Source organism: Diabrotica undecimpunctata, chromosome 7 (genome assembly GCF_040954645.1).
Source record: "Diabrotica undecimpunctata isolate CICGRU chromosome 7, icDiaUnde3, whole genome shotgun sequence".
NCBI lineage: Eukaryota > Metazoa > Arthropoda > Insecta > Coleoptera > Chrysomelidae > Diabrotica > Diabrotica undecimpunctata.
In genome coordinates this window covers 90451897-90471839 of record NC_092809.1, presented here as the reverse complement: position 1 = coordinate 90471839, position 19943 = coordinate 90451897, and the positions used below count along the sequence as shown (strand labels likewise).

The window sequence follows — 19943 nt, the reverse complement described above, 5'->3', positions numbered from 1 at the left end:
TATCCAGGCCCTACTTTTATTTTCTGGTTTACTAAAAAATGTGTTCATACAAAATAGGTTTCGATCCTGTGTGTAGGTTAGTAACCATTCTCTTCTTTCGTCCGTAATTACTAGACCATATATATTCCTCTACATATTGGTATGTTGCCGGTGTTATGCTTCCTTACTTCGGCAAAAACTTCACCTTTAAAAAAATATTTTGTTAAAATCTCCCATGATTATTTGCTGTCGTTGTCTTAGAAATATCTTCGTATTATTACTATTTCATCATATGTTGATTGGCTAGTGGGAGCTTATACTTGAATAATTTGGATGCTGTATTTTTCTGATAGTTTAAGAACGATATATAAGACCCTCTCCGATTTTGCAGCAGTTTTTGTGACCAGACGTTTGATTTTTGAAGTTATACTTCTATACGCGCGTTCGACGTTGGAAATTTGTACGGAAGTGAATCGGCAAAATCATTACGTATGGAAGATATAGGTAAGAGAGAGACAGAAGATATATTTTCTCTCTCGTGAATGTATGACCGAGAACTGTCAATTTTGAAATACATTACTGTTATGTCTAATTGGCAAATTTTTTTCGTTTTTTTTTTGTTCATACGCTGGTATATGTGAGTTTAAATCCCAATACAAATTTGCTATTTTATTTTTAAAATATTTAAAAACCTCATGTTAATCTTATTAAATATATGTAATACACGCAAAAATGCGAAATTTTAAAATAAAATGAAAGTTTACAACATAATCTGAGTTGTTGGTTTTTTATTTTTATCTTCCACAGACATTTTTTGAAGTTCTACGTCTATACGCGCGTTCGACGTTGGAAATTTGTACGGGAGTGAATCGGCAAAATCATTACATATGTAAGATATAGGTAAAAGAGAGACAGAAGATATATTTTCTCTCTTTCTCTCTCGAGAATAAAAATGTTCCTTTTGTAAACATATTTAATATTTATTAATATTATTATTTTTTTATTAATATTATTATCGTGGTAAATTGAACATATGCGTAAGTTTTGTATATTGTCATTTTTAAATACTTATAAATATTGCATTTTAATTTGTATTGTATTATAATATTGAATTATGTGGCAGTGTATTGTATTGTATTTTTATATTAATAACAAAATTAACAATGAATTTTACTGCAGAGTATGTGTAGAAAATTTTTTTTGCATTTAACTCCTTTTATACATATATGAAAATAAAAATATATATTTTCATTAAAATATTGATTCAATCCTTCATTTACTTACTATACTCCTATTACAGGTCAAATGTTTATATACAGCAAACGATGCACCATATACCTGTATACCTAATTATGTATACACATGTAATGATTGTGCAGATTGACTCCCATGTAAATTTGTAACGACGAACGCGTGTATAGAAGTATAACTTCTACCGGCAGTCCCACTGGACTGCCACATCCGTTTTTTTATGAATCAATGGTGCTGTACCGCCAACATGTGTATTGGACTCTGTATGGAGCTGGTAAAACATATGTACAGACTTGAGTATTGTACATTGTTCTCCTGGTAGTGTTGTTCCACTTAGACCAAGGACATTCCATTTGAATTTAGTTAGTTTCTCCAGTTCATCCATTTTTTCAGATGATTTAAGGTTTCTGAAATTGAAACTATCAATATAAATAGGCTGCTGTCGATGTTTTAATAAGTTTTTGCCTCTCCCAGATTCCATGAGGCTGACCTCCTTATAGATGTGGGATTGAGCACCTACCTGGGGATCAGATCCTGCAAAACTCAATGAGGACATAAATCAGATGGTCACCTTTAAATGTCACATTTATCAACCGAAATCTATTGAGAATAAAAAGGAAAAGACAGTTAAGGTTTGATTTCACGTACAGTGCGTCTGTGTATCCGCTTATACGTATTTCGCCCTAATAGGGCTCTTCAGCGACGACTATTCAAAGTTGCTCTGAATGTGAAAATAAATCTTTTCTGTCTTAGGAAGCAACTCTAACATGGCTTCGTATAGACGCAAATAGCGACATCTGATATTAAAAAATCCGTAAACTAATTTTCGAAACCAAATTCAGATTTTTGCTTCAATCTGTGCCTTCTAAGAATTGCAAGGCAAAACAGTCGTTGATAAAGATGTTATTAGAGACAAGGGGAATCTAAAAATTGCATTCCACAACATATCTCCTCAACTAAGCAAAAATACTTAGCGAATTGGTTTCTAGTACTCGTACAGAGTATATCGGAATAAAAAGGAAAAGGCAGTTAAGATTTGATTTCACGTACAGTGCGTCTGTGTATCAGCTTATACGTATTTCGCCCTAATAGGGCTCTTCAGAGACAGCTATTCACAGTCGCTCTGAGCGGGAAAATAAATCTTTTCTGTCTTAAGAAGCAACTCAAACATGGCTTCGTATAGACGCAAATAGCGACATCTGATATTAAAATCCGTAAACTAATTTTCGAAAACAAATTCAAATATTGAGAATACTTATAACTATTTTTATTGTAAACGATAAAAAAACGTTTTATCATTGGACAAAGACATGTTTTTTAGTTAGAAGTATGCAAATAATTATATTCACTTAATCATATGGTGATTGAAATTAAATTTATATATTAAAATTAATGTGACTGTTAAACACTAGTCTACTATTATTAGGGCGTAGTAGAAACATATTTATGTTAAAAATGGTTTTAAATAACATTATCAAAATAAAAAACATTAAAAGATTATTTTTATTAATTATTGAAAAATTTTGTCTAACAATAATTTTGCTTTTATTCTAAAATGTAGCGATTTTTAGAGACTTTTAATACTGCTGTCGATATCAAACTCAGACAATGGGCGGATACGGCATTGCCGGCACAGTCGGTACAGTCTGGTTGGAAGACTCTCCGAAATGAATTTGAAAGGTTTTTGCAAAAAGCAGCTGAAGCACCTGATCATGACGATATATTTGATCTACTTAAACAAGCAGTAGTTAATGAGGCAATGGTTAGACATGTGTGGGAAAGTAAAGCTTCCGAAATGCTTAGAGTAAGTATAGAGAGTAATAAGTATTATATACAAAATTCGTAATATCCTAAAATCATTAGAATACCGGACCAGAAATATATAAAATATTTTGTAGGTAATTCAACTTAATACATTAGAGGATAGGACGATAGGTGATAAAAGGGATTGGGATCAAGCAGTTAAGTTTCTTGAATCAAGTGTTAAAGAAAAGCTTCGGGAAAGTGAAATAAATCTAAAACAATTATTAGGGCCATCCGCCAAAGAAAGATGGCTTTATTGGAAATATCAATCGGAAGTAGAAAGCAGAAGAAGAAATGTTAAGAATGAACTCGATAAAATTTTATATGCAAATGAAGTAAGTACATATAATAGACATGATCTTGATTTTACTAGATCAGAAATCAGTTAACGAAAACAGCTCTTTTTTTATTTCCAAAAAACTTAAGTCATACTTGCGACATCGATTAATTTACAATAAAATGATTCAGAGCTTCCGAGGTCTCAGTCTCCCGAGCCCCCAGACACTACTACACTCACTAGTCACTGCACTACTACAGTACTGCTACTACTGTCATTCCGGTTATATGATCGTTCTATTCTACTCTTCTATTTATTACCCAGTTCTCTGATGTTCTCCACCTACGTCGTGCATCTACGTCGTATATCTGTACTTCTAGCTCTATCCCATAGTGTCTCTATCTCTGCTGTTTCTAACATCCTTTTTGTCCTGTCTGTGTCAGGTCGTGTTTCCCGCATATGTCTTAATTGGTCTGATGACTGTTTTGTAAATTTTGCCTTTCATTTCTTTCCCGATATTTTTATTTCTCCATATTGTTTCATTCAGGCAACCTGCGGCTCTGTTTGCTCTATTCACTTGATCTTCCACTTCCACAGGGAACCTCCCTGTCTTATCCCATTGCCAGCTTCAATCGTATGACTCTCTTGCGTACAATAAGTGAATAAGGTCCTTTAATTTGACCCGGTCAAACGTCTTCTTAAGGTCCACGAAACATAGATATATCAGTTTTTTGTATTCTAATGATTTCTACTTGCCTCATTATAATTATAGCGTCGGTACATGATCTTCCCCACCTAAAACTTTGTTGTTTTTCTGTTAATATTATAATTTTATTCAGTTTATTTGTTATCACTTTGGTTGCTAGTTTTAGTTTGTGTTTAATAAATTAATTCCTTTGTAATTTTTCGGGTCCGATTTGTCTTCCTCTTTGAAGAGAGGTATTAGGATGCTTAATCTCCATTCTTGAGGAATTCTGATTTGTTCTATTATTTTTTGGATTAGTTTTAATAGTTGTTTGGTCAGATCTGGTCCTCCGTACTTTAAGAGTTCGTTCGGTATTCTGTCCTTTCCTGATGATTTTCTATTTTTTAATTTCCTTTATGCCTCCTTTACCTCTTCCTCCTCAATATTTATTTCTTCGTTTGTCGTCACCTCTGGTGTTGGTGGTTCGTTATCGCCACTTTTAGCAAATAGGGATCGAAAGTAGTCTACCCACGTTTCCTTCTGAATGAGTTTCCTTTTTATTAGTTCGTTCATCTTTTCTTTGTCCTCTCATCATTCTTCATATTTCTTTTTGTGTTCCGTAGAAGTCGTGTTCCATCTGTTTTGAGAAGTTCTGCCAGTGTTCCCTTTTTATTTGTCTAATTAAAGTATTCGTTTCATTTCTGATTCGTTTATAGTGGTTATATGCCTTCTGTGTTTGTTGTGTTCTGTATTGTAAAAAAGTTCTGTTTCTTCTGTGTTCTTTTTTTATATGTTACTGTTCGTAACGTTCCTCTCTCCAAGTGATGTTAAAACTATGGTGGGATATTCAGGTACGTAAATGTGAAAAATTGTCCTATTGAGCAGAACACGGTGAGCTCTCAAGCTAAGCTGATTTTGAGAGATTGAAAGAGGATACTGGCGAGATCGCTAAAGATGAAGTGTTTAAAGCTAGTAACGGTTGTTTCATCCGATTCAAAAGTCGCTGTAATTGACATCGCATTGCAGGAAGCGAAGAAGCGGCAAGTACTGATAAAAAGTACTGTTAATGAGGTTGGTCGTTATTTCATACGTTAAGTCACTTTTTAAACAGATTTTATTTAAAGTGATGCTAATCATATACAACGTATCAGGTCATCTTTCTGTACCTTTAACTAGTTTTGACTCACGTGTGAAAGTTTAATTTTTTGCCACCTAATACAACCAGCTTACTTCAACCGATTGGATGGATCAGGGAGTCATTAAAACATTTAAAGCTTATTACATCAGACGATTATTTGCATACGTGTATAAAGTTATAGGAAAAACAATGAGCTCTCTGTTAAAGACTTTTGGAAACAATTCAACGTTTTAGAAGCAGTGAGAATCGTTGGACAATCTTAGAAAGAAATATCACAAAAAACGTAAATGGCGCCTGGACCGAACGTGTAATTTTTTTCTTTTTCATCACTAATGCTAAGGTGGAATTGACGCCAGAGCCTGATGAAATTAATAATGCGATTAAAGAAGTTGTTGATATATAAATAAATTATAATTAATATAAATAAATATAGAAGTAGATAGTGATAACACTAATGACCTTTAAGATCTACCGGATTCCCACAATTAGAGAAAATGTGTGGAAAGTGAGAAAATTTTGCTGGAGAACAAAAAATCTTGAGTCACCAAACTACTATGTTCCACTTTATAAAGCCTTCTACATGAAAATAACTTCGATTGGTGATTTTATACATGTATATCCTAAGACTTTAATAAACTTTTTTAGTGTAAATTGCTAGGAATTTTTTAGCTTCCGGTCCTACTAAAAAAATTTATATGCATACGTAACGAAATTATACCCCGACTATTACTGTTCTTTAAATAAGGTACCCTGTATTTAATTGAAGAAATTAATAGTCCTTCAAGAGACAAATTCAACGATATAGGGTTTAGCTACCTTATCTAATTATTTTATTTTAAAGGGTCGGAAAGCTCAGGAGGTAAAGGGTCTGACTATCACTGCTACCTTCCTTGTATACCATAGGCCCAATAGATAGCAGACTGCCTTGCTATAATGACAAAGCTACGCTAGCAGTATAAAGGGAGACTACTATCTTTAATTATTTTATCAAATCTTCCAGGAAATATTTTACACTAGAAGGAAAATGGCAAAAAAATCAGTAACAAATGATATAGGAGACATTTTGTTAAATCAAATGTTCAAAATGACCACCATTTACTATCTGACAATGGCCAATTGAGCACGGCATCCACTTGTTTTCCCCTGGAACTTAACATGGAAACGTCGGCGTCGGTTAGTCAGAATTGATCGGTGAACTTCAATTATTTTGTAGATTTTTGTTATTTTATACATTTTGTTTAGGAATATTCGATGGTTAACAGTATAATATGGGCTGTTAGATCAATAAATATAATTCCGGTAATTATTTTCTTTTGATATCCATCCTACATCTACTGAGTAAGATTAAGTAGTTGGCTAGTACATGACCTTCCTGCTCAGCCTACACGTTCCTCTATAAAGTTTGCTTCTATATGTGGGTTGATTCTATTCAATGTCAATCTTTCGTACAGCTTAAATGTTAAATTAGAGACTACTGGCAATTCTGTCTAAATTGAGGGAATACATAGAGATTGTAGGGACCAGAGAGGCATCCCTAAAAGTAGTGGGTGGCTACAGAGGTAGGAACCTCAGGAAGCTCCTTTAAGTCACCTTTAGAGGTATGGACCTACACCTCATTCTGGAGGAGTATGAACAAGAAGAAAATAGAAAATAGTTGCTGAAACAAATAAAGGGTAGCGTAGACATGAAGAAGGAGGGCATTAGTGTCAAAAGTGCTAAAAAGACCAGGGGCGGAGACCTCATCCTTGAAGTAGCAGGGAAAGAACGAGCCGAGCGCCTGAAGAAGACTATTGTGGCCCGGAGGGAAATACGGTAGAAGACGTCCGGGGCTATCAGGTTCAGGTGGACATGTTTGACATAAACGGAAATGTCACAAAGGAAGAAAGTCTAAGGCAGGTCCGGAGATATATCGGCAGATATGTCTCCGGACTGACGGTCCACCACCGTCAGTCCGTCGGTCGACCACCTACAAGATGGACTGACGATTTAAGAAGACTCAATAAAAACTGGATAAGAGCGGCGCAAGATAGACGGGGTTGGAAACATGAGGAAGAGGCCTATGTTCAGCAGTGGACTCCTGAGGCTGGATGATGATGATGATATTTTATTACCTGGCACATATAACAAAGTTAATTTGTTGTTATTACGGACTCACGGACTACTAAGGACAAACTTACCAACAACTTGTAGACATCAGAGTCTTTAGTGCAGATTTTCTGACAGGGGCAATAAATATTTTGGCCGAATTGAGGGTGATGACGCCTAATGACGTCAAACTCGTCTCTTTAAGGGAAAATAGAGACGGGAACACAAACGTCACGGTCGTTGAACTGACGCGGATCGCAGCTAAGAAAGCACTGGAGAAAGAACACATACCCATCGGCTGGAACTCGTGCAAGATACGAGACTGCATATCCAGCGGTGCTTTAGATGCCTGCAGTTCGGGCATATCAAAAACGAATGCCAGGGAGAAAACAGAGCGGACTGCTGCTACAGATATGGCAAAGAGGGTCATCAGGCACGAGAATGCAATAATCAGGAGGCTTTTTGACTCACTTGTAAAGAAGCCGGGCACAAAGCCGGCAGCTTACGATGCCCGGAGTATAGAAAACCGATCCTGGAAAAACGGAAGGTCAAGAGAGACCCTATCAGAAGAGAGGAGGAAAGAGTGGGTGAAAGCACTTAGGACCAGGAATAAGACAGCGTACGGGTAAGTAAGTTAAAGAGATAAGACCCATTTATTACGAAGTTTCTAATAAATGTGGGAAGGTCGAGGGCTGCTCACGACGTTGCAGAGGCACTTGCACGAAGGGAAGGTTATGACATGATCCTATTTCAGGAGCCCAACGTAAAGTTGGTCTCTCAACAGGGGATCATTAAAGATAGGAAATCTGACGTGGCTGTATACATGGTGAATCGAGGAGCTGGCATTACCAGACACTCCGTTAAGAATGGTTATGTTAAGGTATATGTCGGAAACCTGGTAGTATATAATTGCTATGTTTCACCAAATATCCCGCTTCGAGTATATGAAGAGTACATTGACTCGATTATGCAAGAGGCTAGGATGGAGACTGTACCGGTCGTCATCGCTGGTGACCTGAATGCGAAAGATCGTCCATGGAACCCACGAGTGCAAGATGGGATAGGAAAATACCTGTCAGAATGGATCCACGTCATAAGGCTTACCGTGTTAAATGACGGTAAGGCACCTACATTCGTGAGAGGAAATAGTGAATCCTTTCTGGACATCACACTGGCTTCAACGTCATTTCTAAACAGGGTCGTACGCTGGACTGTTTTGGAAGAAGAATCGCTCAGCTTACACAAGTATTTGAGTTTTGAAATAGCTAGCAAAAGACAGAAACGTAAAAATGGGGATATCAATCTAAAGAGATGTTTAAATGAGGAGGTTTTTGTAGATGCTTTTGGCTGGATTGGTCCGGGATCTGAGGATGTGTGTGAGTTAATTGAGGGTCTGAGTGATGCACAGGATTTGGCTTGTGTAAGATCAAATGGGAGGTATAAAAGAAAACAACCATACTGGTGGAACAAGCAGCTTGAGAATCTGAGGACAAACTGCATGAGAGTAAGAAAGGAATTTAAGAGGTTAAGAAGAGTACAAGCAGTAGATTTGGAAGAGAGAATAAATGAATTAAAGCGAATGTTGAATGAATACAGGAATGAGATAAGAATATCTAAGAAACAAAGGTGGAGTAACCTGCTTCAGGATCTCGAAAGGGATATCTGGGGACAGGGCTTCAAGATTGTCTGTACCGAATTGAAGGGGGGAAAGACACAATACCCCCTGCCTGAGGTGGAGAAATTCCGTTTAATACGGGAACTCTTTCCTCGGGTGGAGGATAGGCGTGAAAGGGTTATTGGTTTCGTAGATGCGGGACCTTTTACTGAGTTGGAACTCGGCGAGGCTGTTGGACGGATGAAGATCCGAAAAGCACCTGACATAGATGGAATCATGCCGGAGACAGTAAGACTCGCCGCACTAAAATACCCGCAGGTTTTTCTGAGATTGCTAAACAAACTGCTTAAACAACAGCAGTTTCCAACAATGTTGAAAGAAGCTAAGGTTGTCCTTATACCGAAAGTAGAGGTGAAGAGGAAGAGGTACGATTTCGGCCAATTTGCCTTTTTAGTTCGATAGCTAAATTGTACGAACAGCTTATAAAAGGCCGCCTTAAGCGAGAGCTAGAGCATGCGCTGAGCGACCGCCAATATGGTTTTAGGGCCAAAAGGTCCACCATAGATGTGGTCACAGAAGTAACCTCTTTAGCCACGCAGGATACAAAGAGATGGGTGGCTCATCCTATTGGGCCTTAGTGAGTACCTGATCAACGTAATTGACAGCTACTTTACTGACAGGTTAATGGTGTTCCGCAGGGTTCAGTACTAGGTCCCATCCTGTGGAAGTCCTGTATGACGGGGTGTAGAAACTACAGATGCCAAGGGGGTGCACTCTTGTAACTTATGCTGATGATCTCGCACTGGTTGCAAAGGCGAGTCAGAAAAGCGCCTCAGAAAACTGAGGTGTTAGTTCTCAAAGGGGCCCGGAAAAAGGCCTCTCTTCGCTTTATAGTGGAAGGTGTGGAGGTTGCACCGGTAAAATCAATTAAGTATCTGGGAGTCCGGTTGTCGGAAGGTCTAAGGTTCGAAGTACACATCTAAAAGACAGTAGAGGAGGCGAACCGAAATCTGGAGGCGTTGATACGGCTGATGCCCATTTGAGGCCCAGGAAGCACCAAAAGAAAGGTGCTAAATGGAGTTTTCCAGTTGGTGGTAACCTACGCTGCCCCTGTGTGGTGTACCGATCGTTTTGTTGTGTAAAGAGCGAGCGAGGATGGATGTAAATATAGATGAGAATGAGAGAGAAAGAACGATAGCAGAGTGGTAGAGAGAATGGGTGAATGATAGTTGAAAGGCAAGGTGGACGAAGGAGCTTATTCCCGATCTGAGATCGTGGTGGGAATGTTAGTTCAGGAAGCTAGACTACTTTCTTTCCAGTTTCTGACCGGACATGGTAGTTTTGGCACCTTTAAAAATAGAATAGGTAAATCTGCCGTGGCAGACTGTACTGTTTGTGGGGTACCGGATGCTCCCGCCCATATTTTTAACTGCCAGAGATGGGCAAATGAGATGGGAGATTTCGAGAGGCGAATGAGTTTCGGGCTGGATGAAAGAAACATTGTGAACATAATATTGAGAGGAGAGAAAGAATGAAGAGAAGAAATGTCTGATTTCTGGGGTGATGAAGAAAAAGGAGCAGGAGGACAAAGGAGGAAATTGAGCCAAGGATCTGAAATTTATAGTTAATATTATTTATTAGTTTATGCCCTAACGTCTAAACATTTTCTGATTTGCGGAAATAGGTATGGTTATTTATAAATTTTTAGTTATTTTAGTTGTTTATTGAGTGGCAAACCACCTCTCTGGAACTGTGGTTAAGGTTTTAGCCGGGACACGGTTAATCCGGCACTACCCTGGGGTCTTCTGGCCTAGTATCCTACTCGGCTGAAAGATACCAGGGTGTCTTGTTCCGTGACTTCAAAATATTGATGATGTCCAAAAATATTTCCCCCGCCGTTGCCTGTCAGAATTCAATGGATACCTTTTTAAACTTTTACTGGAATCTGGCAATACGCAATTAAAAAAAAAGTTAAATACAGGAGAGATAGAGCGGTAGCTTTTTGAGTCCACTGGATCCATTCCTGATTTGAATACAGCTACCACTTTAGATTGCCGCCATAGTTTTGGTATCTTAGCCTCTGCCGAACATTTATTTAGGAGATTTAATAGTTTAATAGCCATATTTTCGACAAACTACTCATACTTGTAATTATTTCTGATGTCATCTAGGTCTACTGCTTTACCTAATCTAAGTTCTGCATTGGCGATGTCCAGTTCGTCCTTTGTAAATTTCCGGTCCAATATATTTGGTTCCAAATACTGACCTCTATTTATTAATTTGTTGGGGCATTTTTGTCCTTTACGTGAGTTACCCATTGTAGAAGTTGTGTAACTATCTGATTTGGAGTTACATTGGCTTATGTGGATTGTACTGTCTTGTCTCCGGCCAGACACTCTATTAATTTCCAGGCTTTCCTGCTACTGTGTGTCATATTAATGTTTTGTACGGTCTGTATTAATGGCTGGTATCTAGTGTCTGATATTGATGTGACTAAGTCTTCGCCTGCTTCAATCGTGGTTGGGGATATAGGGGTCTCATCATATAACTTGCAGTAGTTTTCCTACAGTTTGCAATTGATCTCAGTATATCCAGGGATATAGTTGGTTCTACGTACCCTCCAATGGCCTTTCTTGATTCTAGTTTAATTTCCTTCAAAAATGCATCGTTGTTTGCAAGGTCTAGCTCCATGGATATTAGGTATTCATCTAGTTTCTCAGAAAATTTCTGCCGTTGGTTTTCTTAAACTTGAAACTTCTGAATGACATTGTTTTTGGTTGAACAGCTGCTTTACTTTGAATTATGATGGGTCTGTATTGAGAATTTGGAATTAGGTTAAGACACTTTTGACGCAGAAGTTACTAATATCATCACTAGCAAAAATTAGGCCTGGATTTGATCCTCTTTTCCATCTTTCACTATTAAATGATGATGGTTGCCTTGTCTCATGGATAGGAGAGTTAGTCTATGATTTTGTAGCATTTGTAAATTCCTTGATATATTTTGAAATCCCCTCGTATTTATATTAAATTCGATATTCTTGATATATATTGAAATCCTCTCGTATTTGTATTAAAATATTTTTATTGTATTTCAGTTCCTAATCGTACGTATTAAAACACCAAAGTATTTTCAATTCCTTTTGTGCGTCGCGAGTTGATATGAAAACATTTTATATTTGTTTATATCACGGACGCATATTCTTTGATATTTTTCTTTGATTTAAGCCGATCGATACTGCGTTTTAAACAAACATCCATTTAGATCGCTGAGAAGGCTTTGTCGGAAAGATAATTGCGTCACTCTCGCAGAGATGTTGTCAGAGACAGTTGCTTCTAGCGTTTGTCCAAATTTCACGTCGAATTTGTAATATCTTCGTCCTTCGTCCAGTGCTAGCTTCCACCCTCATTTTCTTATCCCTGGTCGTCGTCCCAGTCTATAGATACAGTTTTTTGCGTGGCAGTGGATCTCCAGTTTCAACCTCAGAAATGTAGAAAATATGTAAAGTAAAGAAATTTAGTGAAAATCAAGGTAACTTTTTGTGTTTAAATTTTAAAGTAATGATAATCATTTTTTAATAATAATAATTGCTTTCATCATTAAAAAAGATAATTTTTTATTTGCAATAATTTATTTCTGCCGCAGTTTATAACCCAGTAACAATAGAAGTGATTCTATTTGTTATTTTTGTATTTACTTTTGTGACTATGAATATAGTAGTTTTGTATTGTCTATTTTTGGGTATTTTTGTATTGTTTATTTTTGTAACTGTTTGTGGTGAGACAACAATAAATGTTTAATTTTTTTTCTAAACCATTTTGTTTATTTCTCTTAACTAACTCTATAACCTCTTTTTTGAGTTTCATTTAAAAAGATATAGTTTGCATTTCTAATAAATATTTCAATTTCAAATATATATATATATATATATATATATATATATATATAAATATATATATATATATATATATATATATTTCATTCTTATATATATTGTAGCTTATTCCCATTAAAATAGTAATTTTCATATTAGTTGTATTTTATTTCTCTCATTGTTTGTATACCTGCAATTTTGGTCGCTTTGTCCCCTTGTGTGTTTTTGAAAGCCCAGGATGTCGCATTTATGTTCTTTGAACAAAGATGCAATGAGTATTTGTTTTGTTGGAGATAGTCTCTCTACGAACGAAATAATTTTCATGGTTGGCTTTGATATAGGCCGTGTTGTACTTTGGAGTGACATTTTAATTGTAGCTGTAGTTCGTCGTTTGGCAGAATTCGCGGCATGTTTGTTTACTAGACTTGTGCGACGTATTTTTGAAGTGAAGCTTCTATACTGGCGTTGTATTACTTTTTTCTCTACGCCAAAATGCTTAGGCGAGCGTCACAGAACTAGCTCCACGAGAAGCTATCGTTACGGGTAGCTTCATAGAACAGCGGTTCTTGACATCGATTTACTATTCTAGATCAATTCGTTTCTCGTCATCATGTTTTTACTCTAAGCAGGTTTAAATTAAAAACATGAAAAATAACTAAAAAATATAGGCATTAAATGAGAAGTAAAAAATTAAAAGAATAACTGTCACTAAAAGATTCGATTTGTAGCGTTTGTCAAAATTTAATAAAAGTCATGGATGTCATCCGAAAAATAACAACATTGAATCATCTGTTTAATTTTTTTTTCAATAATTCTCGTTTTAAAATAATTTCATACAAATACAATTATTATTTTTAAATATTTTATTAAGTTTATATAATAATTAAATTTACTATCAAATGATATTTATTTATTTTTTATTTCTACAAAATAATGAATTTTATTATAATTTGATTTAATGAAGAGAAGTGGCTAAGTATAAAAAATATTTTTGTAGTTCACCCCTTCACTTTGCCGTGACGGTATTTTACAAGGACCATCACTTTAAAGGCATAACTTTTTGAAAAAGACAGCAAAGATTTGATTTCACGTACAAAGCGTCTATGTATCTGTTGATACGTATTTCGACTTAATAAGTCTCATCAGAACAGTTATTCATAGCCGTTCTCAACGTGAAAAATAATCTTTTCTGTCTTTTAAGAAGCAACAATAAAATGGCTTCGTTATGGACGCAATAGCGACATCTGATAGAAAAATCGATAAGATAGTTTCGAAACAAATTCAGATTTCTGCTTTAATCTGAACCTTCTATAAATGCAAGGTATAACAGGCGTTGATAAAGATGTTAATAGAGACATGGGGAATCTAAAATTTGCATTCCACGACATGTCTATCAACTAAGCAGAAATCCTTTTCGAATTTGTTTCTTGTACTCATACAGAGTAGATCCGAATAAAATGAAAAAGACAGCAAAGATTTGATTTCACGTACAAAGCGTCTATGTATCTGTTGATACGTATTTCGACTTAATAAGTCTCATCAGAACAGTTATTCATAGCCGTTCTCAACGTGAAAAATAATCTTTTCTGTCTTTTAAGAATTATTGAGAAAGTGAAGGCATCATTAACAGACACCTTAACAACATTAGGAACACATTGGCACTTCACACCAGCGTATGGGCCACATTTTGGAGGTTTTTCGATATAAGTGGCAAAAACCCGTTACAAACCTAGAAAAAGAGGAAGTGGTGATAATAAAGGAGGATGATACCTCGCCGGGGAAATTGCCACTAGCGAAGATAATCGAAACACATCCCGGAGCTGAAGGTTTGAAAAGAGTCGCAACAGTTCAAAAAGCTAACGGAAAAGTAACTACTCGTCCTCTACATAAGTTAATACCAATAGTACAAGAGTCCACCTCACAAAAGATAAATAGAGCACGTAGTATGTGGAGAAAATTTATGTCTTGAATCCTATTTTTAGTATTTTTGAAGCCATCAAATGCAGATTTGTACAAAATTTATACCCCATCCCCCGGATTATATTCAGAGCATCTAAGCGATGTATACATAGATCGACGGATATTTAGAATAAAAACTCATCTAGAAAAGAAAAAATTTTTAGATGGTGAACGAACGATAGATTCAATTGTAAAAACGTTGGAAGATATGTGTAAGACAAACAATATAATAAATTGTGATTCACTATCGAGCCAGCTAAAAGAGGAACAAGAACGAGCAAAAATGATAAGTCGAGCATTAGATCTGGAAGTTAAAAGAAGACCGAAGAGGGGTCTTCTAGGAACAGTCCTCACATCAGTATTTGGGGTAAATGATTAAGTATACAGGGACATAGATTATTTGGAGAAAATCAGAATGATCTAATAAAAAATTCAAAAGATCAGACGAAGCTGATGTTACAAACAATAGCCTCGATTAACTCTACAGAAGAAAGAATAAACGGACATTTAATAGGTTCCGAGAAGCACTGATAAACGGAACTAAGGAAATGTCAAAGGGCCTAAATGATGTCTCATATAGAGCTGACACATTAGAGAAAGAGTACATACGACTTAAAGTGGAAACGACTTGTAACCGTGCAATGGAATATGCAAAAGATTATTCGAACACATACGAAAAAATATTAAATCTACATTACAATCATGGACACTTTATAGATATTATAAAACCCGGACAAATAGAGTCAATGATTTCGAATGCTTCAAGGTTCCTTCCACAAGGAGTAGATATAAGAAGGCAGCCAATAATAGATACGATCATGCAACAGTTACCGATGTTGTGCCGCTGAATATAGACTATAAAAACCCTATACCTCTCCCCTCAAATTATTTGCGCCAGCTTCATAATGAGGTCTCTGATTCATCAGACAAAAATGGTTTGTACTGCATTATTTTATTTGTAGAAAGCTATTCAAATTTGTGCAGTTAGCTCATTTATGTTTAAACTATTTTTTAGATTTATCAGACGGGAGCTCTGATGAGTACATCCCCGAAGGCCTGTCCGATTCTGACTCTTCACAATCTGAGGATCACGCTTCTCCAAGTTTGCCTAGAGAAGCAGTTGAATTTGCAAAACGACCAGAACAAAACCTGACATCAAGAAAAAGGAAGAATAATGCAAAAGATTGGAAAAGAAATGTGAGAAAAGTTGCAAAGGTTAGAGGCAAAGAATACGTTACAACATCAGGTAAAACGATAAAAGAAAAGTCTCTAAAACCACCATGCAATTGAAGAAAAAAATGTAAAGAGCTGATTACCGAAGAAAGTAGAAACCGTATTTTTAAGGAATTTTATCAACTACCAGTAGATGCCCAGAAACAGTTTCTGAGTTCCAGTGTTACAGAACACAAAAAACAAACAGAACGATTGCGTTCGCACGGAGAAAGTAGCAGAAGAAAATTTTGTAAAAAGTATGTCTTATTTCCTTCGCCAACTGCAGGAGTTGAGGTATGTCAGACGATGTTCTTGAATACTTTTGATATAAGTCTAATGAAAATTAGAATGACAGTTGTAAAAAAAAGAGAAACAGGAACTAATATGTGCCCCCCTGATAAGAGAGAAAGACATGGAAAGCAGCCCAAAATATGCAACTTAGAGAAAGAGAGAGTTATGGCTCATATATCAATGTTCCCAGCAGTGTAAAGCCACTATTCACGAGAGAGAACCAGTTAAAAGTATCTTTCGAGTGACCTTTCCATTTCAAAAATGTTTAGGCTGTTCCAAGACTACTGCATTGAGCAAGGAGTTATCTCAACAATAAAAGAGTCGGCCTATCGAAAAATTTTTGTTGAAAAGTTTAATTTATCATTTAAGCGCTCTTATAACGACACTTGTGAAAAGTGCGATAAATTTAAATTGCAGCTGAAACAGCCTAATCCTAATATGGAAATTACCGAGCAACGTGAGGCACACCTTACCCTTGCTGAAACATCTTATCTAGAGAAAAAAAAAAGATAAGGAAATGTCCCTACATGACGAGAAAGTGGCTTTTGCCAGTTTTGACTTAGAAAAGTGTCTACCTACTCCCTTTCTAAATAACAGTGTATCTTTTTATAAACGATCCTTATGGACATACAACCTTACACTTTACACCGTATCAAATAAAAAAGCTACACCAATTTGTTACATGTGGAATGAATCCGTTGCGGAGCGTGGTGGCCAGGAAATAGCCTCTTGTCTTTGGGCCTACCTACAGAGCCTCCCAACTTGCACTGAAGTGGTAAACTTTTTCCGCGACACCTGCCCAGGACAAAATAGGAATATTTATGTTGCGGTAATGTTCAGTTTTTTTATGATGAGATTGGCACAAAATAAAGATAATGATTTTGCACAAAATCTTATGACAATAAACCAAAAATTTTTAGAACCTGGGCATTCCCACATGAAAGCCGACACCATCCATGCTCTAATTGAGAGAGGGAAAAAGAAGACAAACATGAAAATTTTCTGGAAGACTTTCTGGATTTCAAGAAGCTGTTAAAAACCACTTTTATCCACAAAAAAGAAAATATACAAAACGAAAATGTGCCATGGTTTAAATTAAAGTGGTTCCAATTCAATAAAGGCGAACCAGGGGTGACGAAAAGGAGGAATTTAAAATTTTTGACGTCAACAGAAGAATACAGAGGTTGTCCTCTAATAATAGGAATTTGCTGCCCAGGTACGCAGAGCCGCGACCGCTGGATAAAAAAAATTGATGACGTATGCAGTTTGTTAAAATACATCAACCCCGCCAGTCTTTTTTTCAATCTCTGAAAACTGCTGGTGATAGGGAAAATGGAGAATCAGAAGATGATTTTGCTTAAGTTGATCATATGTATGTACCTAGTGTAAATTATAATATGTTACGTTGGTTTCAATAATAAGTAATGTTTCAGTTATGTATCTTCTATACCTAATATTATAGAACAGAGAAAACAATGTTTTTTTTAATTTTTAATAAAAAAATTGTTATTCTATAAATTTCTAATAATTGATTGTTTATATTTCATTACTGAGTCCAATACACTGCGGATTTTGACGAAAAAACACATTGACATGAACAACCAATGTCATCGGTTAAGGGTTTATTACTTATTTCATGTAGTAAAGATTTCTATGCAATAACAACCAATGTCAATATTTTTTAACTAACCAAATAAAATAAATTAGGGTAAGACCCAGAAAAACAATCAGGTATGAATCACCTTAAAGTTGCCTAAATCACAAAGAGCCAAGTATAACTGAAGCGAAGTAAAACAATATGAAAGTTTTAGGCAAATCTTTAAACCTGAATTACTCAACACAAGAAATTTTGACATTGGTTGTTTTAGCACTAAGGTACAGTATATATATATATATATATATATATATATATATATATATATATATATATATATATATATATATATAGATCTAGCGGTTAATGGGGGCTGCGTACTAAAACGGTATTATACTAACTCCAGGCGAATATACATCGTGTATATTATTATCTGGGTAGCGCTTTATGTGGACTCCGACCAACACGTCGGATTAAGTGGACTCCGTAATAGGTTAAAACACTTTTGGGATCCGTATACATTTCTTTGCGTACACAACTAAACTCCTCCGATGTTGCCAATAATTTGATTAGTCGTAGATTTTTATATTTTACAGCAGGTACGTTTTGGAACTTCAAATTTATTTAAATATCAATCAATTTAGTCATCGAGAAATTTCACAAATAGGTACTTGGTTAATGTAGTTAAGTATTTTATGGTGGTTATTTATATTACTTGCTTTAATTATTTTCAAACTTAAAAAAGTATTTATTATAAACTTGGAAATGGTTAGTTTTCGTTTTATTTATTATTTTTTTGTTAAAATGTAGGTATATACACTTAAACATTTAGTCTCTAAATGTACTAAGATCGAGTAGAGTAGTCGTGTAACAGTTTAAGAAAGTAGAAGCCCTTCGGTAGGATTATAATAAACTACATAAAATTAAAAGAAACTCTATAAAGAGGAGATCTTTGTAATTTTTCAATTCCTGCAATTTATGACGTGCAATATTTGTTTCATAAAGTAGTTAAATTTAAACTATAATAATTTATGGGAAGCGTTTAAAGAAGTAATCGCTAACCTTAATTAGAATACGGCACAATAAGAAGATGAAACTTACTGTATTTTTACTTATCATATTCACAAAAAGAATATCCAAAGTAAAATTTAACACGTTTCAATGGAGTTGTAGTGAAATTTGACTTCTTATTACGATACCGGATCCTGTAAAATTTTAAATACATTAAATCTCCCGTAAATTATTAAACTTATTCTTAGAATAAAATAACAAACTTCTTAGTAATTAGGTACAATATACCGTTCACAATTATGTGATAATGTGTAGGTGTCAAGATTGCACGGTCATGTGCCATAAGGTTTCATCTTTCATATAAACATCGATAGTTTTTAACTTTGGGTGTATTTGATTCCACCGTGCTGTAACCGATCCAACTTGAAAAGTGTTATTTTACATAAAATTAGCACGTTAGCCCTAATAATGACCTATAAATATACATTGTTCAAAATTGTATACATTTATCAATTCAAAACGTTCTTTGTCGTCTTCTGATCTTCATCTCCATTCGTTCCTAATTAAGCACATGTTATCCACAGGATACCTCTCTCATTTTTAAATCATTACTCTTTTTGCCTTTTGCCATGTTTTTTTTTTATTTTGTTTATTCATATCGTTTTTACTCATAACAAATATTGGGTAGATATCATTAAACTTTCTCCTTATATGTCCGTATCATATAAGTTGTCTAGTTATTTTAGCGTATATAATGTCGTATGTTAATTCCATTTTGTTTAACAATAAAACAGCAAAACTTCTACAAAATTATTTCTATATCTTATCACTACAGCTGTTTCGGAGAGTGCCTTTCTTAAGTCTCAAGTTTCTCGAATCCATCAATCATCCATTGTATTTCTTATACTTTCATTTAAATCCTCTCCAATCAAAGATTTTGAAGCAGCTTTGCTCCATAGTCCATTTTTGTTGCTTTTTGTCACTGTTTCTCCTTTCTCTTTATCATTATCAATACGTAGCGCTACAACACTGGGTAGGTCTTCGCTGACTACAACTTATCTCCAAGTTGATCGATTTTCCACGAATCTGCAATCAAATGAAATGTTAATTTTTTGAGATATGATTGGATATTTTCTCTCCATTGTATACTGACATGCCCAAGTGGCATT

At 35.4% G+C, this 19943-nt stretch overlaps 1 protein-coding gene across 2 annotated transcripts in view; it reads left to right on the top strand.

Moving 5' to 3' along the window:
* Positions 1-19943, top strand: part of Opa1 (Opa1 mitochondrial dynamin like GTPase) — a 213901-nt gene that overhangs the window by 115983 nt on the left and 77975 nt on the right. For both annotated transcript variants that reach the window (XM_072537687.1, XM_072537686.1), the window contains 2 exons: positions 2802-3034; positions 3129-3368. In XM_072537687.1, coding sequence (XP_072393788.1) covers positions 2802-3034; positions 3129-3368 — 473 coding nt within the window. The remainder of the gene's footprint in view (positions 1-2801; positions 3035-3128; positions 3369-19943) is intronic.